The 18,467-nt window shown below is 39.3% G+C and overlaps 1 protein-coding gene across 1 annotated transcript in view; it reads left to right on the forward strand.

The window, feature by feature from the left end:
- Nucleotides 1–18,467, forward strand: part of RSU1 (Ras suppressor protein 1) — a 103,714-nt gene that overhangs the window by 1,091 nt on the left and 84,156 nt on the right. Inside the window, exon 3 of the mRNA XM_082294789.1 lies at nucleotides 7,265–7,315. Coding sequence (XP_082150915.1) covers nucleotides 7,265–7,315 — 51 coding nt within the window. The remainder of the gene's footprint in view (nucleotides 1–7,264; nucleotides 7,316–18,467) is intronic.

Below are 18,467 nucleotides of genomic sequence, written 5' to 3' on the forward strand. Positions count from 1 at the left end.
GTCAGGTATCTTTGCCTTGCTAAAATGCACATGATGGTATGGCACAGCCAATACTCAGGGAGTTAAAGTTGTGACTGACTGTAGTGTGCCACAGGCTGAAATTTTTCTAAATGCGTGATGCAATGAGGGAAAAAAAGCAGAATTTCAACCAACCAATGTATCGTGGTTTAGCTCTTTACTTTGTTAAACTTGATAGTAGCCAGAAGCAAATGTAGCTAACTCTTCGTACAAGAGAGATATGAACACAGGGAAGGGTATGGCTCCCTACCAATGCACCATTATCTGCAGAGTCAGGAGCACATCAAGGTGTCTTCAAGCAAATCAGTAAAGGATGAAGTCTTAAGTACAGTTTTGCAGAACTAGATTCTGTACTTTAGTCTTCATGCTGTACTTACTCTTTTCCTGCTTCTGGGCGGTGCATGGAACTTTGGGAAGATGGTGGTGTAAGGACTATATATGTGAGCTCACGTTAAATAGTCACTGCATTTTTATTGGATGAGCATTTATTTGAGGCAAAGTAGTGTTTAGCTCACATTAATTAAAGATTAATTTTCAGAACTATACTTAGATCTGTTGAGTATATGGGGCAGCAACAGAGTACTGTTGCTTTTGTTAAATAGACTTGGTGCCTTCTATCAACACTAGACACATAATTAATTAACCAGCTTTGATCTTTCAGCATAGAGAAAGGATAATGTCGAAGCACATTGATAATCCTAAAAAAAAAGCTTTTCTTGTACAAAGACTCTTTAGGGTTTGTTGTTCAGGCAGGGCCAGGGACCACAAGGTGGAACACTGTGGTCCCCAGATGTTCCCTGATACCAGGTTGCAAATTAAGCATCTGAAATGTCTTTGGCAGGGAGCTCCCTACATGGGGTATAGATTTGTGGTACCCTAGTTAGACTGCATCAGAGGGGTCTCTGCAGATACTCCTGGTACATGTTGTGTGACTTGATCTAGCATGGGGATTTGGGGCCTTCTTCAATTTGGGATGAAAGTTAGGGAAGGGGGAAATGATGGCTGATTTATGTTAAATTAATTGCTTTTTCAGTTATTGTGGTCACTGACAGAGAACAGATAAGTCGTGTTTTTTGGGGTTGGGGTTTTTTTCTACCATGAAAGTGTTTGCCTTCTGAAGAAGGAATACCTTCTGCCAAATAAAAAGTAATGAATAGGTATTACTTTTGAATTTTTGGTAATGGTTTGAGGAAGTGTTAAACTTGTTGTTTTCAAACCCCTGTCATCTGACTCCAAATGGATGGTCTTTTCTAATGTAGATTGGGTGTTTGGGTTTTCTCTGGCTCTCAGAACTGGCATGTAAACTAAAGGAGACTGACCTGGTACCTTTCCTTCTCTGTGTTTTGCACACCTTTCCAGGGCGGTGTTAAAGCTTGCCTTTTCAGCTATTTTTTTTTTTCCTGAAGTAAAAGATCATGAAGTAAAGATCTCTGTTAAAAGCAGTCATGACTATTCATGTCCAGTGACTCTTCTTGCACAGGGTTTCATCTCTAAGGAGGGCCACCAGCAGATGCTGAGAGTTAAGGTAATTTAGATAACGATCTAAAACGTTTAGGGAACGTTTTTGACTATTTGAGTTTTAAGGACTTAGTAGGTTGGAAGATATGCCTGAGTTACAGTGTTCAGTAGCCCCTGATCAGGATTTTGTGTCATGTAATTATTTAGTGGTTGTGAATGACCCTACCAGAGGTGCCAAATATCCCCTAAAGGTAAGCTGGTCCCTATAGTCCTTACTCTTCAAGGACAGGACCAAGCCCTGTCTCACTGCACATTTGAGTACTTGCTGCAGAATGACTAGTGAGCTTGTATTTAAGCTTTCTAAACTTAATTCACTTAGGGTTAATACAGGCACAAGGATTTGGAACAAGTTTACCATGTAACATCTGTTCAGTGTGCCAATCAATCCTTTTCCTGAGGTGTAGCCCTGTTCTTGTCATGTGTGTTTAGAAAAAAACCCCAGCAAAATGTAAGTGATAGAGAAAACTGATGTTATGTGGGGGCAAAGAGGAGCAAAGGGGAATATATGCCCTGTCTTGGATATGATTCTCTTCTGGCTTTTTTTTTTTTTCAGTCTAGTGAATGACTTGCTGCAGTACCAGGCAGTCACTCTGATTTTCTTTTGCATTAACTTCTACCCTCTGTAGCAGCAGTGGGAGAGACGAAACAGACAAAACTTGCCTCTGTCAAATATCAGTGTCTCTTTCCAATTAAGGATGAAATACTTCTATCTGGAAGGAGATTGACAAGTTAGCTTAGACCTGGAAGCTTGGCAACCTTTACATCTCTTCCCACTTTCATGTTTAGCAAAGAAAGAGCGTTGTTACTAGCTTATTTACAATGTGGCATTCAGATTCACAAAGAAAAATTAAGTAGTCCCTGAACCACTTCTAAATCAGGAGTTCATTAATGTCATTAGAAGTCGAGTTCTGTTTCTGGAATATTTCTTGAAGCCGGGCACTTCCATGTTTTCTCCTAATGACTTAAAGTTCAAACTAGAATTGTGTTACAGACCTTGAGAGCATCTGAATTTTTGATGCTTTCAGTACTGTAGTATGAGAACCCTTTTTCAGATGTTCTGTAGAAAAGAGATTTAATTTGAGACAAAAAATATCCCGTGATCTAAGTGTTCTGTTCTTTAGCTTGTCATGCTAAGACTGTGTGAAACAATTGTGAGTATTAAAGACTCTTCTTATTATTCCAGCATATGAGAAAACAACAGTTACACCATCTGTGTGCACATCTATACTATAGTTGTGCATCCTCTGTACATAAATAGTGTTAAAAAATGTCTTGCTCCATGGAAGTGTTCTGTTGTGTTGGTTTGGGTTTTTTTGCCTTCATATTGTGGAATAAATAGATGACATTTGTTTATAAAGCTGTGTCCACCATGGACAGGTAATGGTAGAGAGCATTAATAGACATCCCGTAGGCTGCACAAGCAGCTTCAGCAAGTATGGAATGATGTGCCCTTTCCCTAGTGTAGCAAAGGATAGGGGGCATTTATTGGTAGGACTTTGAACAGCCATCAGCAACTATGGGATTGTTTCTTAGAGTGTGGACCAGTCTCATTTATGTGTCTTTTAAGCGACTGATATGGAGAAGCTAAGAATGAAGGAATTATTCTGCCCGAATAACTTGTGACATCTGCTCTGTTGTCAGGGAAGGAATATTGGATGCAATCCTATTTATGTGTTAATTGGCTCTCATTATCATTCCATCTGTAAGCTATTCATATTTTGAATAAAGTACATACTTGCGTGGTAAGAATTAACATGACTAGAATTATTTATCAGAAAGTTAGTGTTTATAAAATTGTTCATTCCTAAAATAACCAAAGGACAGAAGATAGAGAGGCAGGCTACTTGTAACAATACTGTAAGATGGAGAGGCAGGCTACTTGTAACAATACTGTAATGCTCATCCTGCATTAACTTCCTCCAGTGGGACAGGCAGTGTCTTATCTTGGCTCAGCAAAGTCGCTGGGGTCTTCCTGTTTTGTGGGTGTGGGGGTTTTTTTTCTAATTTATTTTGCTTTTGTTTGGTTGGTTTGTCAGGCTTTTTGGGTTTTTTTTTGTATTTTTTTGACAGGATTTTTATTTGTTTTATTTTTTCCTTAATAATTAGGTTGAGTATTGTCATCCAGATATTTTTTGTAAAGCTAACTTGCAGTGCATGACTGCAGTATATGAAGAGACTTGATATTAGGGCCAAAATGGAAGAACCTAAATGTTCTTCCCTTGACTTGCTCTGTTTTGAAGTAATAGAGGGACTGGGACCATAATGAGAGTTTGTGATTACTGTGGAAGTCAATTGCTCTGGCAGTAGGTATTGTCCTGACCCTCAGACTTCTGTGTATCTGGTGCATTCATGAAGTCATTGTAACTTATTGCCTGTATGCTAATGACTATAATGTTATCAAGGCAGTGTCCAGAAGCTCCTCCAATGGCATCATAGGCTATAGCAATTCCCCAGGGGTATCTCAGTGCCCTTCCATTCTTGGGAGACTGGTACTTGGGATGAGTCATCTGACCTGTTGTATGTTATGCTTACCTGGACTGTGTACATCCAAATCAAAATTGCCCCACCAGGCCCCCTTTAGCCTTCTAGATGTTACTTGTGGATGTTAATCAGTTGCCTAAGACAAGTATCTTCTTTGATATCAAGACTTGATGGTTTAGTTGTCCTGCAGAATGACTTTATATATAGGATGAGGTAAATCTCAGTCAGCTGTTCCCACAACACAGTCCTTTTCACCGGAGTAGGCATGTGGCAGCGTACTGGAAAACATGTCATTTCCAGGAGCTGGTCGTTTGACACAGGTCAGTTTAATGTAAGTGAGCAAATTCCCCTCTGTGTAAGGAGTGAGCAAGTACTGCTCTCTTATCGTGGCTCCCTTTCTTAAATTTGTCTCTGAACTGGTGGTAGCTTTGGACCTTTCAAGACTGAAGTATCTCTTTGTCTTGATATGTCTAAAATGCTGCTGGAAGTAGTCCAGAGCACAGACACCTATAACTTTGCTCTTTTCAAAATAGTAGTGGAGTGTAGCCTTTCTTGCTCCTTTGGGGGATGTCAGCCTGCTGTTGCTGGTCAAAGATGCCATGGGATTTTTTTGTCATGCATCAGGATTGACTGAGATAGTGGAGTCTCAGACAAGGTGTCTAGACTTCAGTCAAATTTGAACAGTAAAATACAGATTCAAATGTCTTTGGTCTAGGGATTTCAGCCTTGAAATTCTTGATATGGACTTCGTTCTGTTCTGTATAGGTGTGAGAGAAGAAACCTTTCTGAAAACAGTCTCAGTTGAAGAATACATTAGTGGGACAAAAAAGGAGAGGGAGTAGTGAGAATAATGCTTCTAACCTTGTGTTGCTAAAGGCCAGTGGTGCACATGGCTTGATGGTGTAGTTAGAAGACTTACTTTTAAATATGCACAGAACATTATGGTATTTAAATTCATCAGGAGTTTGATGTTCAGAAGACCAGAGTCTGCAGCCCCAAAGCTTCATTTCCCTTGAATAAGCATCCACACTTCCTTTGTACAGACATGATGACACTGTGGCAGGAGAGGTTCACCATGTGCAAACACTTGGCTTAAATTGAGGTCTGCCTCTGTTCTTAGTAAAATACTTCATTTTCTGAGCTCAGTTTGTAACTGATCAGAGCCGTTACTTGCATTTGTGCTGCTGTGTAGCATTTAGTGCAGCTCAGTGACTTGATGCTTCTGTGGTACAAGCAAGTTGCATGCAAGTGCTGTCTCCTTAGAAGAGGCTGGCTTTTTGCAGGAGTTAAATATTATTTGGCCTGCTTTTAAATACTGAATTGCATCTTGAGCACAGAAACAAAATCCTAAACACTTCTCTTAGTCTATCTGAGTTGTCATTTTGATTTTTATGCTTTCCCATAGTGAGACAGGGGAAGATCTTATCATTTCTCATGAAAAGAGTTTGTTTTATTTTGATACCTTGGATATGTCTAGCCTTAGTTTTAACAAATAATCACAGAAGTCATATCTTCTTCATAGAATAAATGATTCATGGGCAGAAAAGAGTGAAGAAAGTCGAATCATGGTGGATGTATGAACTAAATTTGAGCTTTCCTCGTGTCGTTTCTCAAGTCATTCTAGCTGCTTTTATTAAAAGGCATGTGGTGGGGATGGTCTTACTGTAATGAAATTCATTATGCACTCCAACAAAATAAAAAACAGATCATGTGAATTTTGGATTCTCTGAAACTGGCAAAGCTCTATGCAAAACTAGAATGATCGAGTCAAGGCCACAGAAGCGTGGTGACATCTTCAGTCTTTGTTCTGCTTTAATAAACCAAAAAAGCATCAACTTTGAAGGAGAAAAGGAAATAGTGCAAAAGTTCTCTTAGAACATACACTGTACCTGAGTGCCCAGTTTGACTTCCCAGTGGCTGCACCCACAATTCAGCATGGGTGTTGCAGACCTTTGCCAGGCAGAAGCGATGCAGGGGTCCAGTTGTCACTGTGCCCATGGCATGATGCTGACTCTTTAGTATGGAGGTGAGGTGGTGTTAGTTGGTCTTGTTCTGCCACTTTAGTTCAACTCATCTGTTTTAAAAGCAAAGCGAAATGGAAGCAGCTTTGTTTAAAAAAAAAAAAAAAAAAAAACGAAAAAAATCACTATTGTTTTTGATACTGTACAAAGTAAATTTTTTTGTTGATGCTGTTAAGTCTAGGTAAAGCCTTAGAGCCCTAGAATGACATTTTTCTGAAGTTAAATGCAGGAAAACAGGTTTTTTTTCCCTGGCATTGGTGATGTCAGTTTGCCTTGGAACTGAAGACATGAGACTAGAGCACTTCTCATCTCTGGATGTCAAGTGGTAGGGCTGCCCTTCTGATGGTTGTGTTCTTGGTGGTCAGGCTTGGATATCAAGGGCCCATGAAATGTTGACTATTACTGATTGTCACAGCTAAGAAAACGGCTAAACCAAGAGCAACTAGTGTACTTAGGCATTTGTTCACAAGCTTGTTACTATCTCCAGTATCTTCTCTCATTTTTCTGGGTAAATTGCAATCCTGTATTTATCTGTATGGGTAAGCACTCAGTAGTGTTACATGGTCGCTTATGGTTCAGATGCTGGGGTGCCTTTTATGTTTTAAACTTAGAGCTCTGCTCTAAGATGCTTGTCTGCCCTTTAGTGATGATTTTCCTACAATACCCTTACAGACTTTCTATGGGTTTCTTTCCCTGTCCTCTTGTTCTGCATTGTGAGGTGATGCAGGCAGTACTTAAGAGTGCTCAAATTTTAGGAGAAATTTGGGGTGGGTGCACTGTTTCTAACTTTCTCCTCCCTGCATTTCCTTCCTTCACAACCCGCAATTGCACAGGGAACCATGGTAGTGCTTTTTTTTTTTTTTAAACACTGAACTTTCTGATCTGATGGTGCCTTTGAGTGATTGCTTTCATTCTGCTAACAGGTTATATTTGCCTCTGTTAAGTCATGAGCTTTTTCAAGGGTTAGCTGAAACAGGTTGCTGTATCTGTGAGTAAAAGCTTTTCAAGTTGTGCCTGATGCAGTAACAGAAATGTAAAGTTAAAGGGCAGAGGAGTAGGTGGATGTGTCCTTTAGTCTTGATCTTCTCTTGTTTATTTTGACAATGCACATGAATCAAGTTACTAGAGTGGAGAGAACAACTTTCCTATTTTTTTTTCAGCTGAAATAGCTACAAGCTCTCAGTTGCCATGTCCATAAACTAACTTCTTTCTCTCTTCATTTGCAGTTACGCTGTCTCACATCACACAGCTGGTTCTGAGTCACAACAAGCTTACAAGTAAGTATATTCCTGGTTTTGGACTGCATTGCAGGCAGTTAAGTAATATGGAAAAGCTGACACTGCTAGTTTGATTTGAGTACAATGTCACTATTAAGAGTGGTGCTTCTTGGTTAGTACTTCATTAAAAGTGAAGAGATTGAGGGTGTGACTTAGCAGCCATTTTCAATACAGCTTCAATACAGACCTGCAATGTACTGGAAGATCTGTAATTCTCAGTCTTGTAACCAGTTCAGTCAGAAATCCACTTCCTACTATGACTCTGAAGTCCTTATGTTAAGGTGAGGACTTTTGAAATCTCTTTAGCTGTATCAGAAACAATACAGTTTGCATTTTAGTGAATGGATAATGAATTTGACTGAAGCAAAGCAATTACAACTCCAGTGCATTATATCTATAACCAAACATGTATGAGCAAGGCCAACTGAATGTAAGCATAGGTGTGGAAGTCAAGTAGCCTATTTCTGTCCAAACAAAAGCTGTCTCTTAGTCATACTGCACACACCACCTTCAGCTTGTGGACCCTGCTTCCCACAGTAAAGAAGCCCCTAAGTGAGGTGTTGGCAAATAGCATGTTGAGAACATAAATATGAGACTTAACTTGGCAGAGGCAGATATCAGACTGACTTTTGCAAGGCAAAAGTTTTTGTGGGTTTGGGGGTTGTTTGTTCTTTGTTTGTGTGGTTTATCTACCAGTGTCTTGTGCAAACATTCCTGCTTCTTGGTTGTTGAAATTCAGGCAGTAAATTTGGTCTCATCCCTGTTGCTGTGCATCTTCTAAAGAGAAGTGTTGGTTTTGTTGATGTTCTTGTTCTTGTCTGCTCTCTGCGTGTGCCAGTGGATTTCTCTCTAAACCGGTCCTTCCCTTTTTGAAACTCAACTGGAGAGATGAAATGGGGAGGTGAATGGAACCAGTAAAGTGGGTATGTGTTGACAAGAGGACTAGGTAGGTGCTTTAGGGTGTATCCAAGGAAATCTTTACAAATTGAGATGGGTCTAAAAAACCAAAAACAAACCAATAAAACCCAGCCTGTTAAACTCTACGCTTCTTGCTGCATGAGATGTAAGGTAGTATGTGTTATTTAAAACATGTCAATTAATGCAAAAGTGTCACTAGAGTCCCTGAGCATTTGTAAAGGATTAAACGTGAGGAAAAACATAAATATCCTTAGATTTTAGCACATAAGCACTTCTCTGGATGCAGTTTATTGGGTACTAATGTGTAGCTCAAACAGTTTGTAGTAGTAAATAGATAAAATTATGGGCATTTCATGACTGGCTGTGTGAAGTATGAATTAGTTATTCAGAACCCTTCTTCTGATGGTGTAGTGCCCTCTAGACAGTCGTCTTGCTATTTGTTTTTATCCCATTGTAGTTTTCAAAGAAATCTCAATTTAATTACAGATGTGACCAACAGTTTCCAGCTATCTGGCATGTAAATGATGACTGATGGGTAGATTAATGGGCCAGTTAAGGGAGGGTAAATCCAAAGTGCATCACTGTTAAACATACAGGTCTGTCCATGGTTTAGAAGGCCATGAAGTTAAAAATATCCTGAAGCTGGGAGAATGTTTTGAGAAAGATTATGGTAAATTTTATTTGGGCATATTGCCATCTGGCATCTGTTATCAGCCACTGGTGGAGCTGGGCTGTGGGACCACCCAGCTGGTGACTTTTGTGGGTTCCCTCAGGTACTGCAAGGGGATGGCTGTCTCTGAACTCGAGCTTCTGAAAGCTAGGCAGTTAGTTGTCCTCAGCCACTTCAGCTTTCTCTGCAGCCTTTGGAGGGCTGCAGGCACCTTGAGGTAGCAGTTCATTCTGCATAACTCTGTCTAATGCTTGTGGTCAGACAGCTCACCCAAGGTTGGGAACCTTGGTGCTGACAGGAAAGCTTCTCTCTGGTCCTGATTATTTGCTCTGGTATCTCTGTCTGAATGGCTGCTTACCTGGCACAAGGATGAAATGAGTTGGAAATGTTACTGTTTGTAAACATCACTATTCTTTCTCTGAGATTTGTAAAATTCCTAGAACTTCTGAAGTCTAACAGACTTTCAGACTGACAGTGAATCAGCTCTTCCACCTGGTGCTTTGCAAACTTAGCATAGCTAAAGGGTGATCTCAGCTGAACACACAGCTGGCTGGGCAGGTAGCAGCTGTCTGCCTTGCTGTGAGGAAGAGGAGACAGGCTGAAGCTCCTGCATGGAGACTTGAATCACAGTTAACTTGGCTGTCTCAGATCTGAGCCTGGGGAGGGCATGTGCTTCATCACGAGCTCCACACTGAAAAGCTGAGTAGCTAACCTACGCCCTAGCTGAGTCTTAGCTGCAGACCTGACTGGGGGGGGGAAAGATCCAGTAATAAGGAGCAGCTGAGAAGGATGTGCTCAGGTTGACTTTAACTATTCAAGAAAAATCCAGAGTGTGCCATATGCTTAAAGTAGTTTTAGTTTTCAAAATACCAGTTTAAAGATTGCCATGACTATAAGTTTGTGTTACATTACATTAAATCTTAGCCTTCAGTTGACTGCTTTCTCCTAAAGTAGCCATTTTATCAGCAGACTGCGAGTATATACCTTCTCTCAGCCAAGGGATTCTGTCAGCCTTTCTAATTGCTGTGTTTGGGTTTCTTTCATGGGAAGGGAAGACCACTGCTTCTGAGAAGTAACTCATCAAGTCTGAAACTTACTCTTCTTTCACAAATGGATGTAGACACTTAAATAGACAGCACACATTTTTAAAAGGCTAAATTTCAAGTTCATATTTTCATATTTGACACTGTTGACCTAATCTTTTAAGCTATGTAATTAATTGTCTTAGCAGATTGTTCTTAAAATGACTAGGAAGCTGATGGCAGTGACACTTGACATGCTACACTAAGGTCATATTAGCATCTTCTACTAGTTTTCTGCCATTTAAATGAGTGTTCTGCTAGCTATTTTTTTGCTGTTTTAGAATAAATATGTCTATCTGAAAGAATAAATAAATGTAAAAACTGGATATGCATATTTTTATGTAAACATACTTCGCATTTTTGCTAGAAAACTATTAAAAGTAAGTAAAGTTTCATTAGCAAGTATGAGGACTGCTCTATTAAATCCATCGTACTACTCAGAATACTATTGTGGCGTGGATTTTGTTAAAATTTCTAGTGTGTCATTTGTACTGCATTTATGTATCTAAATCATTCATTATCAGAAGTACTCAAGTTCACATTGATTTTTCTGGATCTATACTAAGCTGAATTTTTTTCAGCTATCTGGTGCTAATGGAGGAGTCCTGAACTGGCTTTTTCTGCTCTTGGTGACTTCTGAAACAGCTGAGTCTGTCCTTTGCTGCTTGGTGAGAAATTCTTGTGCTTCAAAATGAGAAGCAAAACTCTCAGTGAAGCTAAATAGCTGTGATTGTGCAGTGTTGTTGAACCAGGTGCTGTGTAAGTGACAAAGCTGGGATGATTCCTCTGTAGGGTCTCTTGACAAATCCCATAGAAAGCAGGAAAATATTTGTGCTTTTTCTTAGTATAATGTAGACATAGAGGCCAGTTTCTCTGTATGTTGTACTGGGAGTTTATTGTTCCATCATTTAGTCATTTTAAAGCCTTCTGTCCAGTATACTGAGAAGCAAAATTGAAGACAGTCTTAGCCTGTGTAAGTTGTCTGATCTTGACCCAGGTGTCTTTTGAAGCCGTTGGCTACCATCAAAATAAATGCAATAGAAGTCCTGACAAACATTGTTTAAATTGGTGAAAATAAGTGGCTGAACCAAAAATACCTGCCCTTCAGTGTGGTGGGTTAATTTGGGTAGATGTGACCAAGTTGTTTTTGTTCCGTGTCACTTGATGTTAGCTGAGGGAGATACAGGTAACATTCACCTCCTGTTCAATAGGATCATTTATGGGACATGAATAGTGGTAGAGAATTGGGGTAGCTGTGCTAGAGGGGCACAGAGGGAGTTTGAGCCACAGGACACTATTGTAGAAACCACATTTGATCAGTTTGGTCAGCCATAAATATTGTTTCTGCATCATCTGTGCAACAGTAGTAATTTTTATGGGTATTTATGCTTCTGTTTTATGTATTTCTACTTAGGGCTGCTTCACTCAAGTTCAGGTGGAATGTAACTGGAAGTCTGCAGCAATCTGGGCCACTTGCTCATCTGATGCCTCTGTGCAGGATGAAAGTGACCTTCAGGTGTTGGTGTAGATCTGCCTGTTCTGCAGTGCCAGCTGCAGCGATTCCTCTCGCATTGCTGCTCCGTGGTTCATGCTGGGGTGGCAGTGCCAGTCATGTGCTAAGGAATCTGTCATAAAAGTTCTTGAAATCAAACTTACACCTATCTACTTTGTTAGAGCGCTTCAGCTAGAGTTTGTGCTTTAATAATGGTTCTGGGGAACCGGTTGGGAACTGCACAATATTGAGATTCTGGGGAGCCCAGGTCAGGGGGAGGAAGGGATATTACCATGCTTGTCTGTTTTTAATCTGGGCCTTGCCCCATATAATTTCAAGCACAATGAGGTGGAGCTCTGGGAGACAGTGTAAAAGAGATCATCTGAGTCAGGATGAGGATTTTTTCCCAGCTGATGGTAGGGTTTGTCTGTCATGTGTCTTCAGGGCTCATGGGTTTGGGGGTTTTATTTATTTATTTATTTGTTTGCTTCATTTATAAATTGATTGTGCTAGAACAACAAATGGCTACCTTTGACTGGAAAAAAGTACCTTTGCAGGCTGAAGTCAGTGGGTAAATTAGGTTTCAACTTTTGGTCTACTTGTGCTACTAGATTTGTAATTGAACAATAATTGGAGCAGAACTAGCAACAGAGAAAACTTCCTTTTATGAAGAAAACTGATAGAGCATAAAAATGTGGCATATGCCTTGCCTAACTTTTTTTTCCTACCAGAGCAGCTTTTGTGTACTATTTTGCCATAAAGTATGAAGGCATACTGAGCCTTCTAGACTTCAGATAGGTAGGCTAACTCAAGGTATTCTCCAGCCACTTAAAACATATACAAAATTTCACATCCTAGTATGGGATGGGAAATCCTTACTTGGTATGCTCCTGGAGTTTTGACAATTAAAATCCATGTACTACATTGTGAGTAGGAAGTGTATCTGAAGAGGTTTCAGAAGCTCAGTTTGTCTATAATCCCACTCAGAAGGCCACAGAGGGGAAGATGTGACTGAAAAGCAGGCTGGGGTATTAAAGGTTACTTCAGCATTGACAGCAGGGTGAGTGCTGGCTGTCATCAATACATGTGCAACTATTACGCTGCCAACCTGTTTTATTTTCACTTATTTTGGGATGTGCAGTAAGTCTTTGACTTGTAACTATTATAACAATTATTTGCGTTATCTGCCAGTGGTGGTTAATTAACGTTGCAATCATTTGCAACAATCTATTCAGAGATTCCAGCTTTTGTGTCGTTCTGTGGTTGTACCTGGAGTGTTCCTGCTGCCCGTGCAAGTACCAGCACTCTGTGGTTTGTCCAGTAGAGGTCACTGTTTGAGTATATTTAGCAGTTGTTTTCCTGGGAAGACGCTTGTGTTCCTGGTGGCTGGTAGCTGTTTATCCCACCTGGTAGGTGATGGTGGACAGCAACTTAGTTTTTACTGTTCTCCTCAGTCTCCTTAACCTCAGGTGATCCTGTGCTCACTGGCTTCACTTATTCTTGTGCTGCCTGTAAATGATCTCAGAAGTTTCCTGCTATTCATAGCTCACTACTAATGATTTCTATATGCTTTTGCTCTTGTGCTCTGATTCCTTACCCAGTATTATTAAATGATTAAATGATGAGAGATCGGGAACAGCTATTTTTTCCTCAAACCTCTTCTGTGTTACCTGATGTCGTGTTCTCTGTCCTCCTCTACCATTCTTCTGATCTGCTGTCCTATACTGTTCTGTGATCTTTGCACTGCTTCTCCCTTGATTCTCATGTAGTCCTTTACTCATCTTTAGTCTCTTCCTTTTAGTGAGGTGATCCATTAGTTTTTTGCTGCTGGTTCCCATTTCCAGACCTGAATTCTGTTCGAGTTCACATAGTGCTCCTGTCAGAATAGCTGTGTCTCATTGATCATGTTCTTTTGACATCCATGTGGTCACCCCTTCTCATCATTGTACATTTTGCCTTATTTCAGCAGAGCAGTTCAAAACTTTCCTTTTTTTTTTTTTTCCTGCTCACACGACTTACTGCTTCTTTGCTCTGCCATCTCCTAAATTGTTTTTCTCTCTGTGTGTGAACAGCACAGAAGCTTGTCCCTTTGTTGCTGTTAACCCTCTTGACTGTGTCCTTGATCTTTTTTAGCATGCTGCTAAAATCTCTTGGTTTCATTTTTATATTAGGATGTCTCCTTTCTGAGTCACCCTTCTGGGTGTAGTCTATACCTGGATGTGTTGGAGGTAGCCCAGAGACAGCAACACTGCATCTGCCTGTCCTGAATTCCTTCTCAGTCTAGCTGCTTCGTCTTCTTCAGTCTGCTGAATGTGTTATGGTCTCTCCCACCGGTATTGTCTGACACTTTGCACCTTGCTTGGTATCAGGTTATTTATATTGCATATTTACTGACTTCTGGAAGGAGCTAGATGATTGTGTACTCTTTAGTCTTTGTTGCTTCTTGTGTTCTCCTTTACTTTGCTTCTGCCTCTGCTTCCTTCCAGTAAGTCATTCCGTGCTGTTGTCCTAACACAATATAACCCAAAATGGGACAAGTAATGTCTGCATAGTGAGACTAGGGCTGTGTCCAAAGCACAGGACTTGTGCCTGGCAGTGGTCTATCAACTGTGTGTGGGAGAGATGCTTTAAGTTGACTGCAAGCCCTTCATTTTTTTGTATATTTTGGTTTAGTTTTACTTCTTATTTCTGAAGCAGGGATCTCTAATGGGAAATATCTTTATGAATGCAGTACATAGGAGGACGTGAAAAGGAGGAAAAAGGAGATCCCTATACATATGCTTTACTAAATTTGTGGCATCTGGGTTTTACTCAAATGTTTAGATTAAATACCTTGTTAGCTTTTTTCTTTTCTTCCTGGAAAAAGCCCCAAACCTTTGGTTCTGAAAAAATACAGATGGTAGAGCATTTTAGTTTTAAATATATATAATATCAGCTTTGCTTCTAAGAAGCTTTGGGAGTATGAAACAGAATAATGTGTGAAAGAGTTTTGTGCTGTAATGGTATAAGGATACATGCAGAAACCACCCAATTTACACATAAATTAAATTGTGAAGGTCTGTGCTGTATGGCACCAAAGTCAGTTTTGTGTCATAAGTAAAGTGACCATACTAAAAACAACACTAGACACAAATCACTTGTTTTGAACGTAGTCCTTCAGAAACTGTTGTTCTTCACTTACTAAAAGACACCTGCAATCATATTAACTCATTTTTTAAAGTCTCAGTGTCTTCTGACATGTTACTACAAATTTCTTGTGTCTTCACTTATTTCCCAGTGGCTTAAAATAGATGTAATTTTTTTGTAGAAGCCCCATATAAATGATCATTCTCCGTGTTTATATACGGGTTGTAATGGAAATCCTCTTGCCAGATACAGACTATTTTGCACTTGGTATTTTCAAAGTTAGTGAACACTGCAAAAGTGAACTCACCTTATTAAAGAGCTTAATTTTTTGTTACAGAATTTACTGTCTAGCAAGCCATGTGGAAGTTTTTGGCTTCTAATATGGAAGGACTGTGACAAGGTAGATTTGGTCTAGATTGAGGAGAAACTGGATGTAGTTTTGTGTACTTGGTTTTGTACTATATTTTCTATGTATTCTTTTTGTTCTTTTAGTAGTCAGGTGTGTTGAAGTGGATAACGACGCAGCATTTCCCTTCAGACCATTCACCATCTGGCCTCTTACTTTTTCCATTCACATCCTATGGAATAACCTTTGGGGTGAAATAATTTCCTATCTTGATGTGATGATGGGCAATGTGGTAACTGGTTGCTCGTCTTGAAGTAATATCTCCCATAGCTGGAAATGAAATGTAGAGTCAGCTGAAGCCTGGGGTAAGCTAACACAGAGGCACAGATACATTAAGTCTGTACCATACAGACTTAAGGAGGTGGCTTTAAATACTGGGTATGGGGAGCCCAAACTAGGAGGGAGCTTAATTTATTCCCAGTTCTGAGAACTGGAACAAGAAACACATGTGCTGACTCTGCTTTTGAGCAGTGAGCTTTTTTACTGCAGCCTCTTCTGTGAGTGTGTTTAGAGGACAGGCTGCTGTCCCCACTAAGCAGTGTCAGCACAGCAGTCTGCAATGCTGAATAGGGGAAAGACTCAGCTGATCCAAGTTACAGTGAGAAATAGTCCTATGTGAGTTTCTAAAAACATTTCAGTGGTGTAAAAAGTGTAAACTCCAAATACTGGCTAATAAGGCAAACTGAAATTATGAAAAATGTTTTAGACACACTGAAAGCAGAATTTTGTAAATAAGCACTGGTAAGCACACAGGTAGATGGACACTTCTGAGTAAGAGACTGAAGTGATCTTCACTTTTGAGGGTAACCTATAGTAATTGTTCAAGGCCTGGTGTGCAGGGCATCTTTGGTTAGTCCCTTTTGTAAACTACAGAAAACATGTTAAATAGACAGAAGTAAAGAGAATATTGAGGAAGAGGAAGGCGAATGCACTGAACGAACTTCAAACTAGTTGATTTATCTAAAGCCAGCAACAGTGCAGTAGTGTGAAACTGAAAAGATCATGCTTAAGCAATTTAAACACCTGAAAGAGACTCACTGGTATTTGGTGATACTGTTTGCATTTCCTGGAAGCCTGATAATAAATTTCAGCGCTGTCAACTAAAGTTCTTTTGTCCTGCAGAAGTTATTTCTCTTAACCACCTGCTGTTGAAGTATCAACACACACAGATAATCTGACCTGTAATAAGGATATGTAGCCCATGTTCTTCAACGTTCTTTGCATGCTATACCTCATGGGGTTTTTTTTCTTGTGACTTAAATATTAAGACAGTGAGTGTCTTGGCTAAACTGTGCACTTCTCACAAAGCAGTTACTGAAGATGCTGTGGTTCACTACAGTAATTCAAAAAGCTTATACTTAGTTTTCTTCAAAATTATGTGCAGAAATGAAGGGCATGTTTATATCCACATTTTTATATATATTCTTATTCACATCATTCCTTAATGCTGTAAAAAAAGCTAACAAGCATCAGATTTTTGTGAGCTATTTTGGTGTGGTTTCAGTTGTTTGCAGTTAGGTGATGTATTTTCAACATAGTAATCCCTTCCAAACCTCAGCCCCTGGTTTCTAGTATTTCTCTCCAAACTCTGACATCTTAAGGTCTCTTCTCAGAGAAGAACAGATTTGTTCTTTCTCTTCACTAGATGTCACTTGATTCCCAGTGTCTTCTCAGTCTTTCTTATGCTCACTGCTCTTCTCCTTAGACTCTGGCTTCTAAATGAAAACCGTTTATTGACAAATTGCTTTGTTAGCACAGTAGCACATCAGTGAACTATAATATAATTTAAACATATTCTTAAGAACAGTTTTGTATCTGAGGTTCTTCAGTGGATAATTGCAGTAAGAAAACCTTGCTGGTTTCTGGAAAGAGCTGAGGATTAAGGAGATAAGTTTGTTTTTAATGTTTTCAGTGTGAGGAAGATTAATATCCATCTTTGGAAGAGTGAAGGGAGGGCAAAAGGGGAAACCTGAACCACATAGTGTGTAAATTAAGTACTGTATGCTTCAGTTGGGATCAGAATTCTCTCCAGTTAGCTGCCAAGTATGATATCAGCATGCCTATGAATATTTAAAATGAAAACTGTTGTCTTCTCCCTCTGCTAATTCCTCTTTCATTTTGGTGAAGCTGATTGCTTCTCTTTCAGTATAACAGAACCCTTGTCAAATTAATCTAAACATGACTCCAGCTCTATGAATACAGTTATACTGGATGCACAGAATGCATTATATATTTAGTATTCTAAATTCTTCCTCCCCCATGAAATGTGAGTAACATTTCATGTCTTTATGACCTTTACACTAAGGGATCCTTACTCATGAAAACTTCCTGCTGACGCTAACTGGATTAGCAAGTCTGGGTTTATTATATTGTATAGCCCTCAGGTTTTACTTTAGTCTTAAAAAGTGGGTTCTTGCTCTTGGCAAGAAAACTACTTGGGATCCACAGTGGACTGGTTGGACTCTGAAAGGTCTGTATTGAGTTCTCTTTACTCTGACTCTTGACCAGCTTTTCAGTGAAACAGTTTAATGAGAAACTGGCAGTCTTATAAATCTCTTCTCTGTCAGGTAGTGCTATTTTAATAGCTCTTTTGGATAAATATTCCCTTAGAGCCTGTAAAGGTTTGGAGTACTACTGAACATCATGTTCCTAGGTACTGCAAACTTACTTCATTAAGTAAAGAAACATTCTGAAAAATCAGGGATTCTGCAGCTATTCTAAGTTTCTAAGGATGTGATTGCCAAAGGAATTAATCGTACTTTAAAAAATTAAAATTCTTATCTCTCTTGATGTCTGATTCAAAAAACACTGAATTCAGTTGAAGGTTTTCTGTAGCCTTTTGGATCATATTTATTGAGGAGATTTCAAGTTTACTCATGCAGAATTTTATGCATAATCAGGTATTATAGATAGCATTTTCCAAGCAGCAGTGGGACTATGTTTATTTTGAACATTCACTGTTAAGGTTTAAATGAACTGAAGTTTATGTTTAATACAGTTTATGTACCATGTGTTCTTCTCATGGAAACTCACATTTTTACTAAATCATTTCACTTACTCAGTTGGGTAGTTTATTGACTCTTGTGGGGTTTTTTTCATCTGAGATTCCTTATCTGAAATGTTTTTTATTTTACTTTTGCATTGTAAAGGAAATTTTGATACAGATCTTTCTTACCAAGAGTATCTTCAGAAATGTTTAATATTTAGTGTCTTTACTAAACAAACAACAAAAAAAAGGCAGACTAGATTTCATCTTCTAGATAAAAGGAAATGGAGACTTAATTTTGCGAACACCTGAGTTTGTTTACTTTTGAAGTTGTGAGGATTACTGTTTTTTCCCAGGGCTTCACAGATGCTTTAAGAGAAATAATCTTGGTGACTATTTTCAGAAATAATGGCTTTTTGAGGCTTGTGTATTTTCAGCTGTATGAAGGGCCCTGCCACCACCAGAGAAATGT

This window comes from Coloeus monedula, assembly GCF_965178545.1.
Source record: "Coloeus monedula genome assembly, chromosome: 1".
In the NCBI taxonomy this organism is placed as follows: Eukaryota; Metazoa; Chordata; class Aves; order Passeriformes; family Corvidae; genus Coloeus; species Coloeus monedula.